The 22,639-nt window shown below is 44.2% G+C and overlaps 1 protein-coding gene across 2 annotated transcripts in view; it reads left to right on the top strand.

Moving 5' to 3' along the window:
- The first annotated feature begins 5,561 nt into the window (after window positions 1-5,561).
- Window positions 5,562-22,639, top strand: part of CTNNAL1 (catenin alpha like 1) — a 165,714-nt gene continuing 148,636 nt past the window's right edge. Inside the window, exon 1 of one of the 2 annotated variants that reach the window (XM_030551619.1) lies at window positions 5,562-5,722. In XM_030551619.1, coding sequence (XP_030407479.1) covers window positions 5,597-5,722 — 126 coding nt within the window. In that variant the 5' untranslated portion in view covers window positions 5,562-5,596. The remainder of the gene's footprint in view (window positions 5,723-22,639) is intronic. The other variant, XM_030551620.1, reaches the window with a different exon arrangement.

Raw genomic sequence — 22,639 nt, 5'->3', positions numbered from 1 at the left:
AGTGCAGTCTCAGGTTGCTTAGTGCAGCAGCACTCAGCACTCTCTTTGCTTTCCACACTGATCAGCTGAGCAGGGGGGAGGCAGTTGCTGCCTCCTGGCATAAAGGGCCACTCTGTTCCTCTGTTGTGCAGACAAGAGGGTGCTCTGTGGTGCCATCTTAGCTCTTTCCCTGGCTGGCCCCACAACAGGCTCTGAGTGCAGAGCAGGGAGACTGAGGCATGCAGATGGGATGCTTAATCAGCTCTAGAGAAGAGTTGGCTGAGACCTGTGCTTAGCATCAGCTTCTTCACTTCTGAAGTTGGTTCTCTCTCGTATGAGAGAACTGGGGTGAGAGTATAGCCCCAGATGAGGACAGCTGCAGGTATCCAGCCACAAGGGTAGATTTTGTGTGGGAAGACATAATCTTGTGGAACATCTGAGGATGGGGAACAACTCAGTAGGTAGTACGCTTGCCAACTTTGGTCCAAAATGACTTTAAAAAGTGCTCTTTCTACTAAACTTTCACGCCAACAATTTAACTTGTTTTCCTTTTCCATCTCTAAAACTGAGCACAACAGAAATAGGAAGGACCAAAATCCACTAACATCAGCCCTCTCTTGCAATTAGAGAGACAGATCCTGAGGGATATGGCCACCTAATCCTAACAAATTATTCCTCTTTAATACTCCACAGAAAAGTGAATTTGTATATCCCTTACCTCACAGTCCTTCCCAATATGCTTTTGGGGAGAATGTAATCCTGTCTAATCTCCAGACTGATCAATTCAAACCTGTGTATGTGAGTGTGACACTCTGTACCTCAAAGTAGCAGCCTGGAATTCCCATATTTGCCACTGTCACATAATTAGGATATGGTTTGTACAAAGTAGGCCTTGTGAGGTATCATTTTAAAAGTCTTTATCTGTTGAACATTAATATCCTGTTGAATTGTATGTGAAGTTATGAATCATTGCTATGTTTTATTTAAATATGTTATGGGGTTGGGAATGCTCACAAGCCAGCCTTTCAGTTACAATAAAGGAGGGCCAGACAGCGTTGATGGCCCGTCAAGGAAAGAATCCACTATCCCCAAGACTCCTTATAGAAGGCACATAAGCAATGAAAACTGCTTGACCAATGGGAGCTGTCTGACCCCTGCCCCCGCCTCACATCAAGAATCTTTCTAGCAGCTGGAAGAAAGTATAAAAGAGGGAGAATAACATCATCACAGGGCCTCTCCTCCCCATCTCGAAGCACATCAAAGACAAAGACTTTGAACTGTGGAAGTTTGGTACCAGGCTGGAAGGTAGTCCCAGCCTGTGTAGTGAGGAACTGTAACCTGCTTGTACCATCTATCAGCGTGAGAGACTGCTTGATTCAAATCCTGCTTAGATTGGTTATATGTTAATAGATGTTTGGCTGCGTGTGTGTTCCATCTGTGTGCTGCCCCAGCCCTGCGCAGACAGCTGGGATGGCTGACCTCAAGAGAACTGCCCAATGACCACAAGATCCATTAAGATCTGGGGTGCAAGAGTGGGGAGTTGGCTGGAGCCTCTCTATTGCTGGTTCATAAGTGACTAGGAGATCATTCATGTAACTCGGTTGGGTATGTGTCTGTCTGTGGATGGCTGTGTAAGTGGCAGAGACTTGCAGATAGCAGGGCCTGTCAGACGCTTGTAGCATGACATCAGTTTCACAGTGTGAGAGGCAGCCCATGTTGGTAGGTTTGGAAGGGTCAGTGGTCCCAGACCAGGTTATACCCCAGGGACCCCATCACAGTGAGTAAGCATCGAATACCTTGTAACCAGCCAGACCAATCCTTGGTATCAAAAGCCTCAAATAATCTCTTTTGATTAATGGAAAAATTACTTGTATATTTGCTTTTGTTTCTGTGCCTTCATCTCTCATTCTTTCCCCTTGCAACGCTGGACTGGTGCTTGTGGCAAGGAAGCGTCAGGAACACATTTTATAACATTAGTGGATCTGAATGAAACCCAGACCTGACTTAATGGATCTCAGGAAAGCCCCATAAAGCGACTGCCATCTCTCCTAGCTCTGTGGCAGTTCTCCTAGTCTATAGCTGACATGCTCTTTCTTGTAGATCAGGAGCTAATGTTATAATGAGCATCATTAACTCTTAACAATTTGCTGTGTACGTTAAGAGCAAGTACTGGAGGAGGATGTCATGTAAAGCTGCTGCTCCCTAGCACCTCTTCCTTTCTGACCATCTGTTTCTTCTCTTTCATGCATGTTTTAACTCTCATTGTTTCCACAGAGATGTGGGTGGTGTCTGGATAGCTGTGAGGCATAGCATACTGTGTGTGTGTTCTAGTATTTATGTATTCCCAGCCTGAAGAATAGTAATTTTTGCTTCCTGAAAATCTGCAAGGAGAATTCTGCCAATATCTCCTGAGGCAGAGAATTCTAGATGTTTATATGTTTGGGGATAAAAGTGCTTACATGTATCTAATCTACACTTCAGGGGGTTTAATCTTCAGTAGGGATGCATGCTTTTTTTTTGTTGCTGCTTAGTTGAAACACATCCATCCCCAACTCCTTGGGAACTTTCTTACCAAATTATATTTGAACACCTTCCAAAGCTCCTTTCCCCAAGTATCTTGCCTTTTCTGCAGATTAGTTAGATTTAAACTTTGCTGCCTCAAAGCAATGCCTCCGTCTAGCACAGGGGTTCTTAAACTGGGTGTCGGGACCCTTCATGGGATCGTGAGATTATGCGGGGGGTTGCGAGCTGTCAGTCTCCACCCCAAATCCCGCTTTGCCTCCAGCATTTATAATGGTGTTGAATATATAAAAAATAATTTTTAATTTATTGGGGGTTGCACTCGGAAGCTTGCTATGTGAAAGGGGTCACCAGTATAAAAGTTTGAGAATCACTGGTCTAGTATATATAATTTGTTGAAGAAGGGAGGCTACTTTAAGTGTATGTACAATAGTAATTGTCAATATGTATTTAGCTGTGTGTGTGGCATATCTAAAAATGAGTCATAGAGAATTTTTTTCAGGAGACGTTTTTATTTAAAATGGACATTATGCTGTACTATTGCTCTTGTCTCGTCTCAGAGCTGAACGTTTTACTTATCCTGTGTCTGATCTGGAAACTACATCCAATTTAGAAAAGGCTGAGCTTCAGTCTTTTTCAACACTAAACAAATGGTGCAGCAGCAGCTAAAACTAACATACATTTTGGTATGGCTAGACAAGTCTAAATTGGGTGTGGGTGCATTGTGCCATGTTAGATGTAAAATGTAGATTTTATGTGGTTTATATTATGGTAGTGCCTAGGAAATACATTCAAGCACCAGGACATCACTATTTTAGAGATTGTACTGACAACTAACAAAGAAGACTGGCTCTGCCCCAAAAAGCTTACCGTCTAGGATTAACAGAAAAATATGTCTCAGTGGTATTTAGAGCTAGTTGCATAAAACATGATTGACTTTTCATTTAAGAAGGTATAGCACAAGTTTCATCTTCTGGACAAGCAAATATCTTGCTTGTAACACTTGATGTTGTACAATGGATGTCACTTTAGCAGATACAATATTGGATGGGGATGGAATCCAATTTCCTGAGTTAATAAGAATAGGGTCATGGCTTTATCTAGGGTTATACTGCAGCTCTAGCAATTTTCTCTTTTTATTAAAAATGGAAGTAGGCCAAATAATCTTGACTCCCTTTATCTTAGCAGTAAAATAACTTTCAGTATTGTGTAAATGACACTGAAATTGAACAACTTACAAATGTTTTTAAAGGCCAATGACAACGCAAAACCTTTACATATTAAAGTAGAGATTATAGAACGTTAAGAAATCCTGGAAAACAAACAACCGTATTGAGTGAGCAAGTGAGGTTTTTTGGTTCAAATATTGTTTCTAGGATAATTTCAGTAGATCATAATGCAATGTGATGAGGTGAGTCAAATTAAGCATGAAGCTTATCTACTCTGCCACCAAAATAGGGAGTGTATAGGACATTTCCTCGAATTGTTGATTTGCAAATGAACAACATATGTTCTAGGTAGAGCAGTGGTTCTCAACCGATTTTCCACTGTGTGCCATATGTGCAGCCCAAAATGTATCATATGGGCTGCATCCAATACTACCTGTATGGCCTGGAGGTTATCACATGGGCCACAGCTCTGTGCTGATTGGATTGCAGGTTGAGAACCACTGAGGTAGAGGAAGGAATCCCTGGAATGGCAGGTGGGGGGCTTATCACTTCAAGACAGTGCTGCTGTTAGGACAGAGACTGTGGGAGGTTTCTTCCTTCAAGGCATTAAACCTGCTCCAACTGGTCCGTGTTTTTTCCAGGGGGGTTGTGAAGCAGGATAAAACATGTGAATCCCAGACCCACTTGCCTTCAATGGGGAACTAGCTTTGGGGCTAGCTCTCTAGCTCACACCTCACCAGCACCTCTGGGTTTTTGATTGACTGCCAGAATTCCCTCCCAAAAACAAACTTTGCCAGCTGCAGCTAGAAGGCATGTCAACGATTAGAAACCATCAATTCTGGTAGGAGCTTCTAGAGCTCCAGTTGTTCAGTCGCCCCTGTGTCTAAAATGAGGAGGCAGAGAGTATCTCTTAAGCGGTTGAGGAGACAGCAAAGCTTGACCTCCACCAACCTCCCTGCTTTCTGGGCAGCCAGCTTTGTAGCTGTGTGGACATGGGCCTGGCTGGCTGAGAAGGAGGAGAACTGGCACATGGCGCTGAGCTGGAGCAGCGGCCCCACCAAGAGACGTTCAAGGCACAGTGGAAAACTGGGGTGTGGGAGACAGGCGCGGTACAAGGGGGGGAGCTGATTGGGGGGCAGGTCGAGTGGAGAAGAGCCAGGATGGCATGTGTGCAGGGCCGGCGCTTCCATTTAGGTGACCTAGGCAGCTGCGTAGGGCACCAGGATTTGGGGGGGTGGCATTTTGCCACCGTCGGCAGAAATTTGGCGGCGAGGGGTCCTTCCGTGCTCCAGGTCTTTGGCTGCAATTCTGCAGTGGGTCCTTCACTCGCTCCGGGACCCGCCGCTGAAGTGCCCTGAAGACTGGGAGTGCGGAAGGACCCCCACCCCGCCGCAGAATTGCCGCCGTCCGGGAGCGCGGAAGGACCCCCGCCTAGGGCGCCAAAAACCTTGGCGCCACTCCTGCATGTGTGCAGCACGTGGTGGGGACGGTGGCAGTGTCCCGTTCCCAAATTATTCCAGCGCTAGGGGCAGGAGTGCGGGGTCTGGGGGGGACGGCCGATAGCTATGACTGGCTTGGTTTTCCAGGGTCTAATGTAGGCAAATGTGCGGAGGCGCTGGCTGGCAGCCGCGGCGCGCCTGTGTGGGGGCAGCTCTAGCCGGCGCGGGAGAGCCCGCCAGGCCGCGGGGTCTTGCCACTCGCGGGGCTGCGGCCCGGGGCGAAGGCAGGTGTTCGCGGTCCGGCTCCGGGCCAGTCCCGCTAGGGGGCGATGTGCGCAGTCGGCGCGGCTCCTGCCCGGCCCGGCCCCCGACGCGGGCCGGGGGGCGGGGCTCGGGGCGTGCTCCGGGGCCGTGGCCGTGTCGGCGGGAGACTAGCGCGCTGCGCGGCGGGGGAGGCGCCGCGGGGCCGGTCCGGCTGCGGCTCCCGCCATGGCCACATCGCCGTGCAGCAGCAGCGGCGTCTCCTCAGCGTGGCCGGCGGGGCTGGGCGCGGAGGCGGCGCTGGAGATCCGCACGCGCTCGGTGGAGCAGACCCTGGTCCCGCTGGTGTCGCAGGTAGAAATCCCGGCTCCGCGGCACCGCGTGTGACGGGGTCGGGCGGGTTCCCCCGCGGCCCGGAGAAGTTTGTGCGAGCGGCTCCGCGGCTCGTGTGTCCGGGCGGGAGGGGACTGCGGTGGCCCCGGCTCGGGCTCCAGGGAAGCGGGGCCGGCCCGCGGCTACTCGGGCACATCCCCGCGCTGCTTTCCCGCCGCGCCCTGGGCATGGGGCGCAGCGGCGGCCGGGCCACTCTCCCCGGCCTCCGGGGTCCGTAACTTCCCCGCTCGCCCTTGGCGGCGCCCGGGCCCCCACTGCGTGCCCGGGCTGGGCTCCACCTGCCCCCCGCCACAGAGCGGAACGGGCGGGCTCCTGGGGGCGGCAGGGCTGGCGAGGGGTTGCCGAGGCTCACGTGCAGTTGTAAACCTGAGCTTGTGCCCTGCGTGCGTGCGGTGTGGCGGGTTACATAAGGGCTGCGCGAAGCCGCAGCGTTGCACATAGAGGTTCAATCCTGTCAGGCTGGAACCGTGAAGTTGTCAAAGTCAGGATGCGCGGGGAGCATCCATTTAGGCTGCATGTGCAACGTGCATAACCAGCTAGACTGTGAAGGATGTAACATCATGCAACTGCGTATATAGCGGAGCAATTAGTGTGGCTTTGGAAGCAGTACTGTTTCAGTTAGCTGGTGTTTTTGTGTTCAAACGTCCAACCGTGGCACCTGAACATGCTGAACAAACACGCTGTTTGTAATGCTGCTGAGAGTTGGATTAACTTCAGTGGAATTATTCATGGTAGTAAGCACCAGGCTCAGTAGTAAGTGCTTGCGCGCTGTGACCTTTAATGTTGCCTAAATGTGTGTTCTCATCACATCCAAGATAGCACTTAGCAACTATGTTTTTAAAAGGTAGGTGAAGTCAACATGCTCACTGTGTACAGTGCTATCTATGTGTCGAAAATAAATCTTGGCTTTGTAGACTTGATGATTGGTGGATATGGAGTGAATTTGAGGGGCTTTTTATGCACTGTTTATAGGTCCACAGTATGTGAAAATAACTTTCAGAAAAATCAGTAACTTCTGCCAAGTATGGGTCTTAAGAGCTTTGATAACTTAAAAAACTTAGAGTAGATTTATTGTGTACATCAAAATTATTTTGAAAAGTTGTATGGAATAATGGACATGAGTAAGAACTGGGAATACTGTAATTGTTCAGTCTTCATACTAAACTTTACTACTGTATTCAATGTACTTGCTTTTAAAATGGAACTTTTTAGCCAGAACAACATTTGCTTAACTCTAGTTTGGAAGTAGTAGTATTTTGATGAAATATCTAATGCTTGAAAGGGAAAATGTCAGTGAGAGAAATATAGTGATTGCAAGTTATAACTTTCTAATCAGGTAATGCCGCTGTAATCAAAAATATTAAATGCTTGATTTAAAGTTAGTTTTAGGAAAGATCTGGGGGTAGGGAGAGAAGACATCCCTTTAAACAGCTTGCTTACTAAACAACTTACTAAAGCCATGAAGCTTGGCACCTGTTAATTCCCAGTTTGGATGGGCTACACTAGCATAAAGTGGTGTTTAAACAAGTTTAGCTTAATATGGTAACATACTGAAGTAAACTAGTGTAAGTCCCCATTTTGCATTCCTGTAGCCAGCTTACACGGAGTTTGCACTGGGGTACCTACAGAGAAATATTTGCATCAGTGCAAAGGCCCTGTCTATGTTAACTGTGACCTGTTAGTTTAGTCTAATATCCTTAAATACCGAAGTGGGATAGAAAGTAAAGTTCAGTGGAGTTTCTACTTTTGTGTGCTTTTTCGGAAGTGTGGGGTATGTTGACTATTCAGGTGGGGAGGGGGAGGAGGGGGTGGGTAGCTAATAAAATCACCAGTTTGCCTACAAATTTGATTCTGCATTAAATATTGACTTTTAAATTTGGAGCTGATGTGTATGAGTACACACAGAAATTTTTTCTTCTCTAATACACTTTAAATTAGAAGAATTTGGCTTACTCTCAGAGCACTCAATACCATGAAGGTGCCACTGCCTCAAGGCAAGTAGAGATTTTTTTCTTGGCAAGTGTGAGTGGCATTAACATCTGTATAAATAGCATTGCATTTGTGCCTTATAGTTAAACTACACTTGGAAGCTTTTGTGGCCAGATTTTCAGAAGTGTTCAGTGCATCCTCTCTGCTCCCCTCCCCCCAAAAATAATTCAGTGTGAGTTGCTGAGTGATGGGCACTCATGGAAATATAGCCGTTAATGTTTGCCTGATGTAAAGCCTTTTTTAACTCTAAATTAGATTGTTGCCATGAATGAGAATTCTATTCAGGTTCAGTCTCAGATAGCTCACTTGAGACCAGATTTGCTTATTAAACTTGCCTAGTAGAATTAAAAATCAGTGTTAAAGAGGGTACTCAGTCTACATATATTAAAAGAAAGTGTCAGGTACAGGTCTCACCAATTCACCATGTGTAAGTTTTCCATGTTAAGTATAAGGTTTTTACTCAAGGATTGTGACCTATGCTAGTTTAGAACAATGACTATTAACAGCAAATGTATGATTAGTTTTATACTTCTCTCATTAGTACATTAAATGTACAGTAGAAGCATCAACACTTTGAAGTTTGTTTTTCTACAGAAGTTTTTCTATATACAGAATACACTTGTAGAAACAAAGTGCATTTTCGTTTTAAGGTGTTCACTTTGTGGTACCCAGTTGGCGTACAATGTTGGCCATTAATTTTTTTTCTCATATTTCTGTCTCTGTAAGGAAAAGAAAATCTTTTTTGGTAGCATTATTATTTTGGTTAATTTTGCACCAGTGAATGTGGTAAAGAACTTAAGATTCATATACCATGGGAGTTTTGTCACTTCTTTATTAGTTTTTAAAAGACTTTGGTCAGGTCAAATTATAGTTTAAAAAAAAAATCCTTACGAGCGGCACAAGCATCCTGTAAGTACCATTTTTCAGAATTGCTTTATGTATTACTGCAGCAGAGAGAAACAAAAAGGAAACAGACTATTGTCCGATCAGTTTAACTTTCAGATTTTCCTTCATTAAAGCCTTATTTAAACACAGGTTATACTGGTTTAACTGAATCAGTTTTTAAACCAGTGCAAAAGGTTGTGTAGACAATCTCTTCTTTTGTGTTAAACCTGTTCCTAATTGACTTGTGCTGTAAAATCGGGCCAATATTAATTTAGTATTTTAAGAGTCCACGTGACCTTTTGAACCTCTTAGACTAAAGTGATTTTTATTCATACCTTTATGTAATTGGTGGAATTTTGCATGAAAAGAACCCTAAGCATTGAAATGTTGCCAAGAGTACAGAGGAATTCTTATTTGTTCAGATTAAACCAGTTGCCATTAGAATTAAAAAATATTTCTTAATGTCGTAAATAGTAAGCTTTTACAAAACTTACACACTTAATATCTTGCTTGACAGTGGCCTTTTAAAGTGTAGCAACTGGTTTTTATATTTTACTTTTTTATCTGTTTGCTAATCAAAACCTGACACAATAAATCTTCAGTTTTCACTGAGTATCGTTTTAAATATATCCCTCAGGGTATGTCTACACTACCCACCAGATTGGCAGGTAGCGATCGATTTATCGGGGATCGATTTATTGTGTGTAGTGTAGACGCGATAAATCAATCCCCGATCACTCTCCCATTGACTGCTGAACTCCAGCTCAGCAAGAGGCGGAAGCAAAGTCGACGGGAGAGCGGCGGCCGTCAATCCTGCTCTGTGAGGCTGCGAAGTAAGTGATTCTAAGTCGATCTAAGATATGTCGACTTCAGCTACCCTATTCTCGTAGCTGAAGTTGCGTATCTTAGATCAGTCCCCACCCAGTGTAGACCAGTCCTCAGACTTTCCTCCCTCCTATTCAGACCTCCATGCCCTAGGGAGTAAATTTCACATGATGGTATGATGTACATCTTACAACAGACAATTTAAGAATGATGCTTTTAAAAGGAGATTGAAAAATTTACTACCTCAGGGCAAGTTGAAATTTTTCCTGGGCAAATGTTAACTTCTGCAGAAACAGAGGTACTTCTTCAAGTATGTGTCAGCATGGATCCCACTGTAGGTGCGTGTGCACCTCATGCATGAGATTAGATTTTTTTTTCACTAATAGTGTCTGTTGGAGGCATGTGTTCACCCAGTGCCTTACTGTGGTCTCTTGCAAAGGCCTAAAGCGTGGAGCACAGCTGTGCTCCTTCCTCAGTTCCCTTTTACCACCCATGGCAGCAAGACCGAATTCAGCTTATATCTGACCCACTACTTTATTCAGAGACCCTAAACCAGGCTTTTACAACTTATTTAGTGTGAAATCCTCACTTTTTTCTCATAAGACATTTACAAAAATTGTCTCTCCCCACTGTATGCCCCCTCTGTACAACAGTGGAATGAAGTGTGGCAGTTCATCCTAACTGTCACACCTCATGGCAGAGTGCAGTTCTTCAGGGTTCAAACCCTGCTCATCCTGTGATGGACTGATTCCCATCAAGGATGCACACAGACAATGCCTCTTCTGCCAATGAGACAGCCGCATCCTTTATAAGTCCTCTGTGTTGCAAGCCTTTCTGCAGATCCAGGGACATGTGGCGCAAGGTGCATTTACTTGAGCAATCCGTGTGGGTTACTTCATAACAATCACCTTTGGATCTGACTAAAGTGAGGCTGGATTAACCAGTGTCTGCCAGCGCTCCCTCCGAGCACTCTTCACTGGGATCTGGCAGGGGAAAGACAGTGAAGAAGGCTCTGGCAGAATCAGCGATATTAATGCCAACCACTTCAGTGTTGTCAAAGTCCCTGGTTCATGAGACCTCTGTGCCAATAGCCTTGACATTGACAGTCCCAGTGCTGATGACGCCTTCTCCACTAATTGTACCAGTGCTGCAGGTAGCAAAGCCAGCAACTGCATCTGCTCATAAACAGGACACTGACTTGTGTAGTTAAATCAAGTATAGAAAGAGAACTCTGGAGAGAGGGTATGGCAAATCTCTCCTCTAAGGGCTAAGCCCCTAAGCAGTTGGGCAGAATGAAAGACCCAGCACCCAGTAATGGAGTGCCTGTAATGGAGCGCCTGTAATGGAGCCAAGTAAGAACTTCAGATACGTTGTAGAGGCATTCACATTTCTTCTAGAAATGTTCCCAGTGCTGGAGGCAGCGGGTATCAAATCTGATACTGGTCTCATACATTCATCAGCACTGCCCTGTTCCTCCTTATTAACATCAGGTAGAAATCCCTGTCCCCCGCCATTGAGGAATGAACAGAGGCTCCCCAATACCCTCCTTGAGATCACAGTGCTGTCCCAACTGGTGTGGGAGTGGCGTTGGGCTGTTCCTTCTCAGCCAGGCCATTACTCATTTGGTTTGCCCCCTTGACCTTACTGGGTACCCTCCTCTCATGTGTGGAGGAGCAGATCACCCTACTGCATGTCTTTTTTTAAAAACAAAAAATCTTGCACCCTGGCCAAGCCACTCAAACTGGAGCTGCAAATGAGCCCAAAGGAAGAGGAGAAAGTAGAGACAGCAGCAACCTTTGTCTCCTCCCCAAAAATCCTCTTCTTTGCAAGACAAAGCAGTAACGCTAGCACATGCCCTGGTGACAGATGATTTTAAAGCCTTCCAGGACCCCCTCTCTCAAAATGTAGGGAATCTGGGCTTTGAAGCTACATTCATGCAGGAGAAGTTTCATTAGCTCTTAGAATTAACCAGTGTCATCAGGTGGATATCAAAGATCCCTTTGGCCAGAATCACTCTCTTTATTAACAAAGGATTGGAAACCCTTCCTTCCACCTCCTAGCATGCGGCGAAGTTATCAGGCACTACAAAAGATTTTGAACACTTATACACCCATCTTAACCCAGATTCCTTTGTTGTATCTGCAGCACAAGAGACACTGAAATCCACTAAAGGCACACCTATGGAGAAGGACCCCAAGAAGTTAAATCTATTTGGGCAAAAGGCATGTTCGTCAGTCTCACTGTGGCTTCGGATTGCAAATTGTCAACTACAATTACCCTTGAGGGAGAGTGTTACTGCCTTTCAGAAATCCTGCAGGATTGCAGGGATGAAATGAAAGATCACCAGGAAGGAGCAGACAGTCATGAGTATATTGCTACAGGTGACCAGGGCTATCATCTGATACAGCTACAGGGTGGATGGCCATAGCCATCGCTAAGAGATGAGTCTCCAGGCATCAGGTATACCACACAAAGTACAGGCCACTGTAGAGGACTTGCCTTTTTTGGGGACTGGAACTCTTAACCAGAGGAAAGATAAAGCACTCCATTCCCACAAGGGCTACCTTAAGGTCCCTGAGGATTTACATACCGGCTGTCTACAGGAAGCTTTACAAGAATTGACCCCCAACAAAGGCAGAGGACACCTTATTCCCATGGTTAACAGCAACAAACTAAGCCTAGTTACTCTGCGGGATGCCCATCTTCCACTCCTTGACCAACATGGCACTTTCTGTGGCAGCAGATTTGATGGGTGTTTTGGGATCCACAACAGTGTCAGCCAGAAGCTGGGAGCTGCCTTGCTCTGTTCCACAGGGTCTGGATGACTGTCACAGCCAATTAATAGGCATTAGACATTGTTCTTCAAACCTGTCCTGTACAGTTCTGTTCACTACACCCACCGCATAGCCCTTCCCTGTCCCTTTTCAGGATCCCTCTCAACAGGACCCTCTTGCAATGATGCCACTTCTGTTTGTTTCAGTTTGAGACCTGTAAAAATGTTATCCCCGGAGAATAGGTGAAGAGGCTTCTAATCCCCCTTATCTGAAGAATGAGGGTTTATTGTCTTATCCTAGATCAGTGTTTCCCAAACTTGGGATGCCACTTGTGTAGGGAAAGCCCCTGGTGGGCTGGGCTGGTTTGTTTACCTGCCGCGTCCACAGGTCTGGCCGATCGCGGCTCCCACTGGCCGTGGTTTGCTGCTCTGGGCCAATGGGAGCTGCTGGAAGTGGCAGCCAGCACGTCCCTCGGCCCGCACCGCTTCCAGCAGCTCCCATTGGCCTGGAGCAGCAAACCGCAGCCAGTGGGAGCCACGATCGGCCGAACCTGCGGACGCAATAGGTAAACCGGCCCAGCCCGCCAGGGGCTTTCCCTACACAAGCAGCGTCCCAAGTTTGGGAAACACTGTCCTAGATGGAATACTGAGTAAATGCATGTCATCTCAGATTAAGGATAGTAATTTAACCTCCATTGTTCTGTTTCTGCATGCTCAAGACTGGTTTGTGGCTCTTGACTTACGGGATATGTACTTCCACATACTGTACACCCACAAGAAGTACTTAACAATTTGCAATACAAAGTTCATGGAGGATAGGTCTATCAATGACTATTAACGAGGATGGGCACAGGGCTGGTGCCCCTAACCTGTTTGCCAGAAGCTGGGAATGGATGATAGGGTGTGGATCACTTGATGATTACCTGTTTTTTCATTTCCTCTGGGGCACCTGGCCCTGGCCACTGTTGGAAGACAGGATACTGGGCTAGATGGACCTTTGGTCTGACCCAGTATTTCCATTCTTAGGTTCTTTATTCATTTTCTGGCAGGAAGAGAGCCAGGGGAATAAAGCTGGGTGGATAAAAATCAGTTTTTAAAAAAAATAAGATTTTTTGAATTTTTTTTATTCTTAAAAAAACTATTTGAAATGGACAACCTATGTTAAGGACTAGATTTACTGTATTCTATTACGATTATTTAAATAAAAATATTAAGCAGTACATGTTTGCTGCTGAAGTTTGAAAGTTGAACCACTGAACTGGTGGAAGTTACTAGCTAACCACCTGAAGCCAGAGCTTTTTGAAGTACTAAACCAGTTTTTGACTGAAGTAGTCTCTTCTGCAGATGCGGAGAGAATATTTTCTTCTTTTCAGTTTATTCAACTAGTTCAGTTTAATGACTAATTCATTGAAGGTTAAGAAACCAATTAAGAGTTGAAGCAGGAAAGCTTTTTTTCCTTTTCCAATGTATGAATAAAAACCAGGTATGAGAGGATGAGACCCACTAGTTCTAAAATCTTCTAAGACATGCTGACTAAAAACAATCATTAGTTTTAATTCGTTAGCTACAGCTAATAGTTCCTTTGTATAATCAGTTTTAAATGGAAAATGTTTTGATATACTTTGTACGTATTCAGCTCACAAAGTAGGTTCAACTTAAAAGCAGTCTTTTTTTTTTTTAATTTATGCATCTTTAACTCCAGTGCCCATCTACAGAGCTTGACACAAAGGAGAAATACAAATTTGTTCATTTTCTAATATTAAAAAATAAAAATTAGTAGTCTAAATATATGGTAAGCTGTTTAGTTGCTTAAATAAATGCATATTGATACAGCATATTCTTCTGGTTATGACAAAAAGTACCAAATTTAGTGTAATGTTTAGTTGCAAATCAACATAACATAATGGTTATTATACAATAAATTATTATACAATGAATATCAACCTTTCTTTAGGAATATAACTGAAAAGTACAAATGCAAAACAAGAATAAAAGCAATTATTTAAATCAAAGTTTCCTGCTTGCTGATTTATATAATGATTAAATGGATGTGTGATGAGGGCGCCCTTCCCACGCCAAGCTCTAAGGGGTTAATAGAGCCCTAGGGAGGCTGTGTAGAGGCAGCCAATCAGGACCCAGCAGGCCCATTTAAGAAGAACTCCAGGACAGAGCAGCTTCAGTAGCTGCCTGGAGCTTGAGGAGGGAATGTCAGGCTCCTAGCAGGAGGAAGGATTGCCAGCACCCTTTAGAGAGCAGTGCTGCTAGTAGCGATTGGGGGGAAGCTAAAGACTGCTCTTGAGTGGCTGCAGGGATTCGCAGGCTGAGACTCTGAGGCAAGAGTAAAGAGGATGCTGGATAGCCTGGGGGACGTGGCCCAGGGAAATGAACTGAAGAGTCTGAGGGAATGTAGCACGTAGTGGCCGTATACAGGGTCCCTGGGCCAGGACCCAGAGTAGTGGGCGGGCTCGATTCCTCCCAGCCACTGATGAAGTGGCCAAAAAATTGGCTGCAGTTGCCACTGAGGGAAATGGTGGGACAGTGGACTGCTGTTCCCCCAGAAGGGGGGAGAACAGTGTGACACAGCCAAAGGGTCCTGGAAGTGACATGGGTCATGGCACAGAAGTGATGACAGCAAAACACCACCAGAAAACAGTGCACTGGCTAGAAGAGCTAATTCCTGGGATAGCCAGCAGGAGGCACTGCAGTGGTGAGTTGTATCATGTCACATGATGATTTACATTAATCTACCCTGGCACACAGCAACATCTTTAATGTTTTTGAAAGATGTTGTGACAGGGTCTGCTTACCCTGCACTAGCCCAGACAGGGTTAAGCCCATGGTATTGACAGTGGAAGTCCTGCCTCCCTGGCAAGACTGGGCATGTGCCAAGTGCTCTAGTAGTATAAAGGGAGGGAGAGCAGCTCATTCTGGGCTGGAGGCCACAGGGGAAGGACCTGCCTGGGAAGCTCCTGCGGCGGGCCAGCCACAGCCTCTGACTACACCAGGAATTGAAGCTGTCCATGGCCCGCCTGCACCCTGGCGACTGGAGGAAACCCTGAACATGACTCGCCCTGCTGAACACAGAGGACCTGACATCTTGTGAGGAAACCCCAACACAGACTCTGGTAGGAAGGGATCCAGGGAGGGTGACGGTGGTACCCGAGGAAACTCAGCGTGTTTCGGTAGGACACTCCTCCATCCCCCCTGCTGAGTCAGTGGCAAGCCGCTACGCCATTGTTAGGGCCCTTGGTCGGGGCTCGGTGGAGTCAGGTGGGCCCGGGCCACCCTACTGGGGCTGCCACACCCCAGAAGGGGTGCCCCAATGCTACAGACTCTGGCTGCTAGGCCATGCTGCCCTGTGCCGAACGGCGGTGCTATGGACTCTGGCCACTTGGCCATGCTGCCCTGACCCTAAGGGCATGGACCATCACAGATGTGTTTTTTGCCTTCAACTTCTTTTTAAATTTTGCATGTGAAAAAAATGTTTTGTCATGTTTCAGCATGTGACCCGCCTGTTCATGTGGCAGTCAGTGAAAACTTCTAGTGGATTTTTCAGATATGAGGCCTAATCCAAAGCTTGCTCAAGTAAGACCATATCTGTGTTAGCAAGCTTACAGTGGCACAGCTGTGCCACTGTTAGACTGCTTCTGTAGCTGTTCCATGCCAACAGAAGACAGCTCTTCCGTCAACCTAATAAATAAACAATAAAACCACCTCCATGAGCAGCAGTAGCTATGTCAGCAGAGAAGAGCTCTCCTGCTGACATGGCGCTATGCACACTGCCACTTATGTTGCTTAGGGGTTGTTGTCACTCAGGGGTGTGAAAAACAACCACCCTTAAGTGACATAAGTGTTGGTGTAGACATGACCTAAGATGGAGTCTTTCAGTTAATCAGCCTTTGGGTCAGGCCCACACTGAAGTTAGTTGGTGGGCTTGAGGTTGCCCATTATATAGAGCAGTGGTTCTTGACCCTTGGGCTGCATGTGCCCCAAATAACACACAGCTACGACCCAGCCATGTGCTAAAAACAAATCAAAATTTGCTCTCTGGTCTGGTAGGGGGCTGGGGCTGGGGCTGGCTGAGGGGGAGACAGCATCAGGCAGCCTTGCTGGAACACTCCTTCTAGCAGCAGGCCAGTGAGTGCTGCAGGGTGCGGGAAAGTAAGTCTTTGGGGAGGTTTGTGAAGGAAGGAGGTCTGGGCAGAATAGGCACATGAACTAGGGATTTGCTGGGGTACTGAAGCACCTCCAGTTTTTATGTGGGGCTCTGCTCCTGGCCTCGTGCGTGGGGTCATAGCTGCTGGCCCTGTGCCCAGGGCTCTGCTCCTGGCCTTGTAGCAGAGGTCCTGGCCTGAGGCGGCCCAGCCTGGAGCTCTGCTCCTTGCCCCACTCTGTGGAGGAGTCTCTGGGCGGGGGGTGCCGGGCATAGAAGTGTGTATGGAGTTTTAGGAGGTGGTTCTCAACCTGTGGCCCACAATGATAAATAGGTTGATGATCACAGATACAGAGAATTTGATCTGCTTGTACTGTCATATCACACATTTCATTGTTCAAATGATCAGTGAAGACATTTTGGATGAAGCAAGTCAGAATTCATAAGCATCTTTGTGACTCAACAGATTATAGAAAAAAACAACCTGCTGATGTTTGTACATGTGAAGGTAAAATTTAAGACATTTTAAGTAACATTGCATAAATAGAAATTAAATATGCATAGCTTGCTGTAGCAACATTTGGAAGAGCAATTTCATGGTTTGAGGAATTCCTGAGCAGCTTGAATTTTAACTAATTGCAAATTGTGGATTGCTGGTTTTAGAACTGGCTCATATATCAGGGCTGACATCTCAAATGAGATAGGTTTGCTGGTGATTGTGTTGTGTTGGCCTGTGGACTTATGTTTTGAATATGCTGCTCCTCCTACAGATAAGATGTTTATCAAAGCTTGCTAAAACTCTTTACTCTGAAGGATTTAGAAAATCTGGATTCTCACATCCTGTCCCTGTAGCTAAAACCTTGTCCACATTCTGGTCATCTTCCATCTTGGTAGCCATACTATTCCTTCTTCCTCAGGCTTATTGATAGCTATTTCACTCCCTTCAAGTCTTTTCAAAGTGTAGCTGCTAAAATCTTCCTCTTGCATTTACCAAAAAGCGTTATTCACTTCTTGAGTATCTCCATTGGCTCCCTTGTCTCCCTAACATTGTTTAAATTTCTCATTCTTGTGATCAGTGCCATGCTTGGTTCCACCCCTCCCTACATCTTGGACCTTGCTTCATATTGTATTTTCCCCAGCCACACTTACTCCAATAACAAAGAAAGCCTTGATGACCCTTCTGTGTCCTTCCACTGTGCATAAGGTACAGGATGGAGAATATTACAGAAATTATGCCATTACATAAATCAGTGGTGGTCTCATCTGGAATATTTTGTGCAGCGCTAGTCACTCTATCTCAAAAAATATTGCAGAACTAGAGTGAGTTAAGAGAAGGATTGACAAGAATAACTAGAGGCATGTAAAAGTTCCTATAAAAAGTAGGTTTGTTTATCTTAGAAAGATGAATAAGGGGATACACGATAAAAGTATTTATAATAAGAAATGTATAGAGAAACTAGATTAGGAGCTTCGGTTTTTCTGATTTCATAATGTACATGGAAAGAGGACATTTGATGAAATTTAAAAGGTGGCAAATTTGAAATTGATAAGATTAAATACTTCGACACAGAACATGTCTTTAAACAGTGGAACTCTTTGCCACAAGACATTTTTGAGACTAAGAATTTAGCAAGTTTTTTTAATTATTACTTTATATGGAGAACTGACTTTGGAAAGCGTATTGCTTTAGGGCTTAAGCTGATCTCTGTTAGAGATCTGGATGAGATCTAATGTGGAAGGCATATTATCCCACATCCACCTAATAACATCTAGCTCTTGTAGGGTACTTTTCATCAGTAGATCTCAAAAGTGCTTTGAAAAGGAGGTAAGTCCTATTTTATAGATGGGGAAGCTAGGGTGCAGAGCTGAAGTTGAGACTTCAGGCCAGTGCCAGATCCAGGAAGAGGGCACAGATCTCCTGAGTCCCAGTTCAGTACTCTAGCCACAAGACTACACTGTCTTGCAAGGCTTCTTGCACTTTTCTCTTAAACATCTGGAAATGGCCACAATTGGAGTCAAGATACTGGACAAAGTGGACTTGCAGGTCTGATCTTATGTTCTTGTGTGGTGTGTGGGTTTTTTTTTTTTTTTTTTTTGGTAACCTTTCATGTTGCTGCCTTCAAGTGGCACTCATTCTTAGTCCACCAAGCCTCCTCTGTCCTCGTTTAGATTGTTATTGTGGCAATAAGCAATGATGGGAAAAGGAGTAGTTTTTTTGAAAGGTGACCACAAAGTGTATATAATTGTAAGTAGCTGAGTTAACTTATCTCCCCCCACCCCCTTATTTTACTACCTTCCCCTCTCTGTTGTTGCATTTACTTGTCCTTTCAGACTATAATAAGATTGTAAACTCCTTGGTCAGAGTATGTCATTAGTTTTATAAACCCACAAAAAGGCAGTCAGCAGGCTTGTATTTCGCATGTGTATTTGTGATCCACCGTTTAAAAACATGATAGTATCAATTTTTGTCTTGATGTGCAGTTTTTTTAATGCAGTAGAAAATGTTCCCTTTGGTGGCTTTGAGCTGTTAATGTAACTAGTCACAGTAGATTAACAAAAGGTGTCCACAGTAAAATGTTTGCTATTTTAGAAGTATAACTTCTCAGATTTAAAATGAGTGAACCAAGTTAGAAATGAAGCCTATAGGGCTGAATTGCCATGGCTCTTATTCAGCTACACAGTTGAAATAAGTTCAGCCAAGTAAAGGCTCAGATTAGCTCCTGAGACTTTTTGCAATCAAGCAGTCTAGGATTATGGAGGAGTCTTGACTCTAGCCATAACTATTTGTTGTCCACAGTAGCTGGCTAGATGCACTTGGGGGAATAAACTGCTCCATGAAAAGGGGTGAAGTTGCTTAATCCACCCAGCCAGGAGGGATTCATTTAAATAACCAATTTTTATCATGATTTAAATCAGCAAGCAAGAAACCTTGATTTAAATAATCAATTTTAATCTTGTTTTGCATTTGTACTTTTCAGTTATTTTCCTAAAGAGAAGTTGAATCTCATTGATAGGTGTCATTTGGTATTACTTTTGACTCTCTGGGAGGGCACACAATAGCTATATACATTTATTTAAGCAGTTGTACTGCTTAACATATATTTACTGAGGTTCTTAACGTGCTTTTTTATTATGTTAAAAATGGTGAATATTTATTTCTTAATTTTTTTTTTACTTGTTTGATTTCCATCCAGTTTGATACAGGCTAGTTAAAATGCACAAGCAGCATTGTAAAATGTTTTAGTTAAATAGACATATCTTAAACTTATGAGTATCCAGCACGTTGATCAGTCAGTTTGAAATGCAAAACATGTTCTTATTAAACAAGGAAATAGTATCTGTAGTGAATTGAACTAATTTTTGGTCACCATGTCCTTGAAGATTTTAAAACGACTATATGTTACGCTCTTGCACCTCATTTTTATTTGTGGATTCGAAGTGGGAACATACACTTTTCTGCTTGTTCAGCTCCCCATGAGTCTCAGCTTTCAGTGAAGTAGTCATTGAACTGAACTAGTTGAATAAACTAAAATGAAGAAAATACTGTGTCCTTACCTGCAGAAGAAACTATTGTTGTCAAGCACTGGTATATTACTTCAGCAAACTCTTGTTACAAGATTTTAACCAGGTCAATGGTTTGACTTTCTTTAAAACTTCAGCTGTAAACATGAACTGTTTGAATACTTATTTAATTTAAACAGTTAAAAGTTTAGGCCTTACCCTAAACTGTTATAATTTCAAAATGATTTATTTTTAAACTGAAAAGTTTAATTTTAAGTGATTTTTAAAAAATAAATTGGTTTTTGTCCAGCACAACAAGGGAGACTAGGGGAAGAATTGTGACTTGTTCTCCATTGTGTTTCCTGGGTGGTGCATATGTGTCTCACCTGTTACTCAGGCCAGAAAGTAATTTACAATGTAGCCCTCAATGATTGAACAATTATATTAAAACATTGAGGGGAAAATGAATAAGGAATTTCAGTAAATGAAAACACATTGTGCTCCAGGACCTCTAATTTCAATTTAGAAAGTTTAAGTGCAAGTTTTTTGTGCCTTATCAGTAAGCAATATCAGTAGTGATATAGCAGCTGAAATGGGAATCAGATAATTAATAAAATTATTCCATTAGATCCAAAACACAGAACTATTACAATGGAACAGTTATAATTTTTAGAGACTTTATTTCAGTAAAGTTTTTGGTGATAATAGATTTGGTTTTGAGTGTTGTGCTTGACTTTACTAAATAGTGTCTGTGCTTTTCATACCATCCTGCTAAAATTTATTTTCTAATATTACATTGCAACAAACAATATTATAAGTCACTGGAAGAAGACAAATTAAATTTATATTGATTTTAGGTGAAACCAGTTGCCCTCTGCCAGCAGAATCTAGTTATAAATATTTCAGATTAAATTCATTCCTGTGATCTGACTAATGGGTCAGTAGAGCTTGTTAAATTTAATATTTCCTGTAGAAACATCATGTAGCAGGACGAGGGTCTTTTGATTGCATGCCCAGGGAAAATGGGCACTGTCTTTCTATTGAGTATCTGAAAAATACATTCGACTAGTGCATGTTTTCTCACTATGTTTCGCGGTATTAACAGATGGTTTTAGGCAGCCTAGGCACCGAGATCTCAAATGATGGAATTATATGAACATGTTATTACAGACAGCATTAATGAGTTCATTAAAACAAAGCTTCTTTAGGAAAAAATGAGCCTTTGCTTTTTGCATAGGTTTGTTTTGTTACTATTAATACTGTCAAGGCTAATTCCCCACTCTGGCATTTCGAGTGCAGAAGATGGGGGCCCGCAAGGATTCTAAAGATTAATACTGGCCACTCCAGGCTTGTATTAAACTCCCAAGGTTACAGCTTTTCTATGACTTTGGATTGGTAGATGCTGCTACCACCCAAAAGCAGAACCCCTTTGAGAGCCCAGGAAGGTACAGTTTGGAATTCCTTCCTATGGGGTACCTTCAAGCCCTTTCACCCTCCTCCTCCCCCAGGGAAGAGCTGAGAGAAGGGGGTGAAGGAGGAGGGGAGGAAATGGAAATCAGCTATTGCCACCAGCTAATTAAACAACACGTGCACAAACCTTTTAAGACACAAAAATCCAATTATCAGAGGGGTAGCCGTGTTAGTCTGGATCTGTAAAAGCAGCAAAGAATCCTGTGGAACCTTATAGACTAACAGACGTTTTGGAGCATGAGCTTTCGTGGATGCATCTGACGAAGTGGGTATTCATCCACAAAAGCTCATGCTCCAAAACGTCTGTTAGACTATAAGGTGCCACAGGATTCTTTGCTGCTTTTAAAAATCCAATTCTGTTCTTAAAAAAGTTAAATTTTATTAATAAAAAAGAAAATACGTCTGGGAACTCAGGCTATTGCTAGATTTTTAAAAGAGCAATTAAAGAGTTAAGCACCAAGAATAGCTTTCTTGAGGTCCAGCTTAAAGTTTAGAAGCAAAACAAAAGCACTTGGGGTTAGCACAGCAGAATCCACAAGTCATAATGAAATAAAAGGAATAAACCTAATCACATCTTCCTAAACGTTTCCTGATCTACTTACATATCTGGGGTTTTAAATGAGTAGTTTCTAGGTATGATACTGCTGATTTTTTTCATACATGGCCTAAGCTTCTTACAGCATAACTGCTGTCCTATTCACCTCTCCCAGGAGAACAACAATAGACAGACAAAAGGGGAGTCTTTCCATTTTACAAAATTCTAGCCTTCCCATTGGCTTTCTCAGCTAGGTGCCCACTCACTTCCTTTGCACTACCTATGCATAGCATTGAGACTTCTTAACCATTTACAGGTAGAGCAGTTAGAGAACAGCTACTGAGGGTATGTCTACATCTACAATTTTGCAGCGCTGGTTGTTACAGCTGTATTAGTACAGCTGTGTAGGGCCAGCGCTGCAGAGTGGCCACACTTACAGCAACCAGCGCTGCAAGTGGTGTTAGATGTGGCCACACTGCGGCGCTGTTGGGCGGCTTCAAGGGGGGTTCGGGGAACACGAGAGCAAACCGGGGAAGGAGACCAGCTTCGCCGCGGTTTGCTCTCGCGTTCCCCGACTCCCCTGCAAACCGCAGGGAAGGAGACCTGCTTGCTCGGGGATTCGGGGAACGCGAGAGCAAACAGCAGGGAAGGAGACCTGCTTGCTCGGGGATTCGGGGAATGCGAGAGCAAACCGCAGGGAAGGAGACCTGCTTGCACGGGGGTTCGGGGAACGCGAGAGCAAACCGG

This window comes from Gopherus evgoodei, chromosome 2, assembly GCF_007399415.2.
Source record: "Gopherus evgoodei ecotype Sinaloan lineage chromosome 2, rGopEvg1_v1.p, whole genome shotgun sequence".
NCBI lineage: Eukaryota > Metazoa > Chordata > Testudines > Testudinidae > Gopherus > Gopherus evgoodei.
This window is presented reverse-complemented; position numbering and strand designations above follow the sequence as displayed.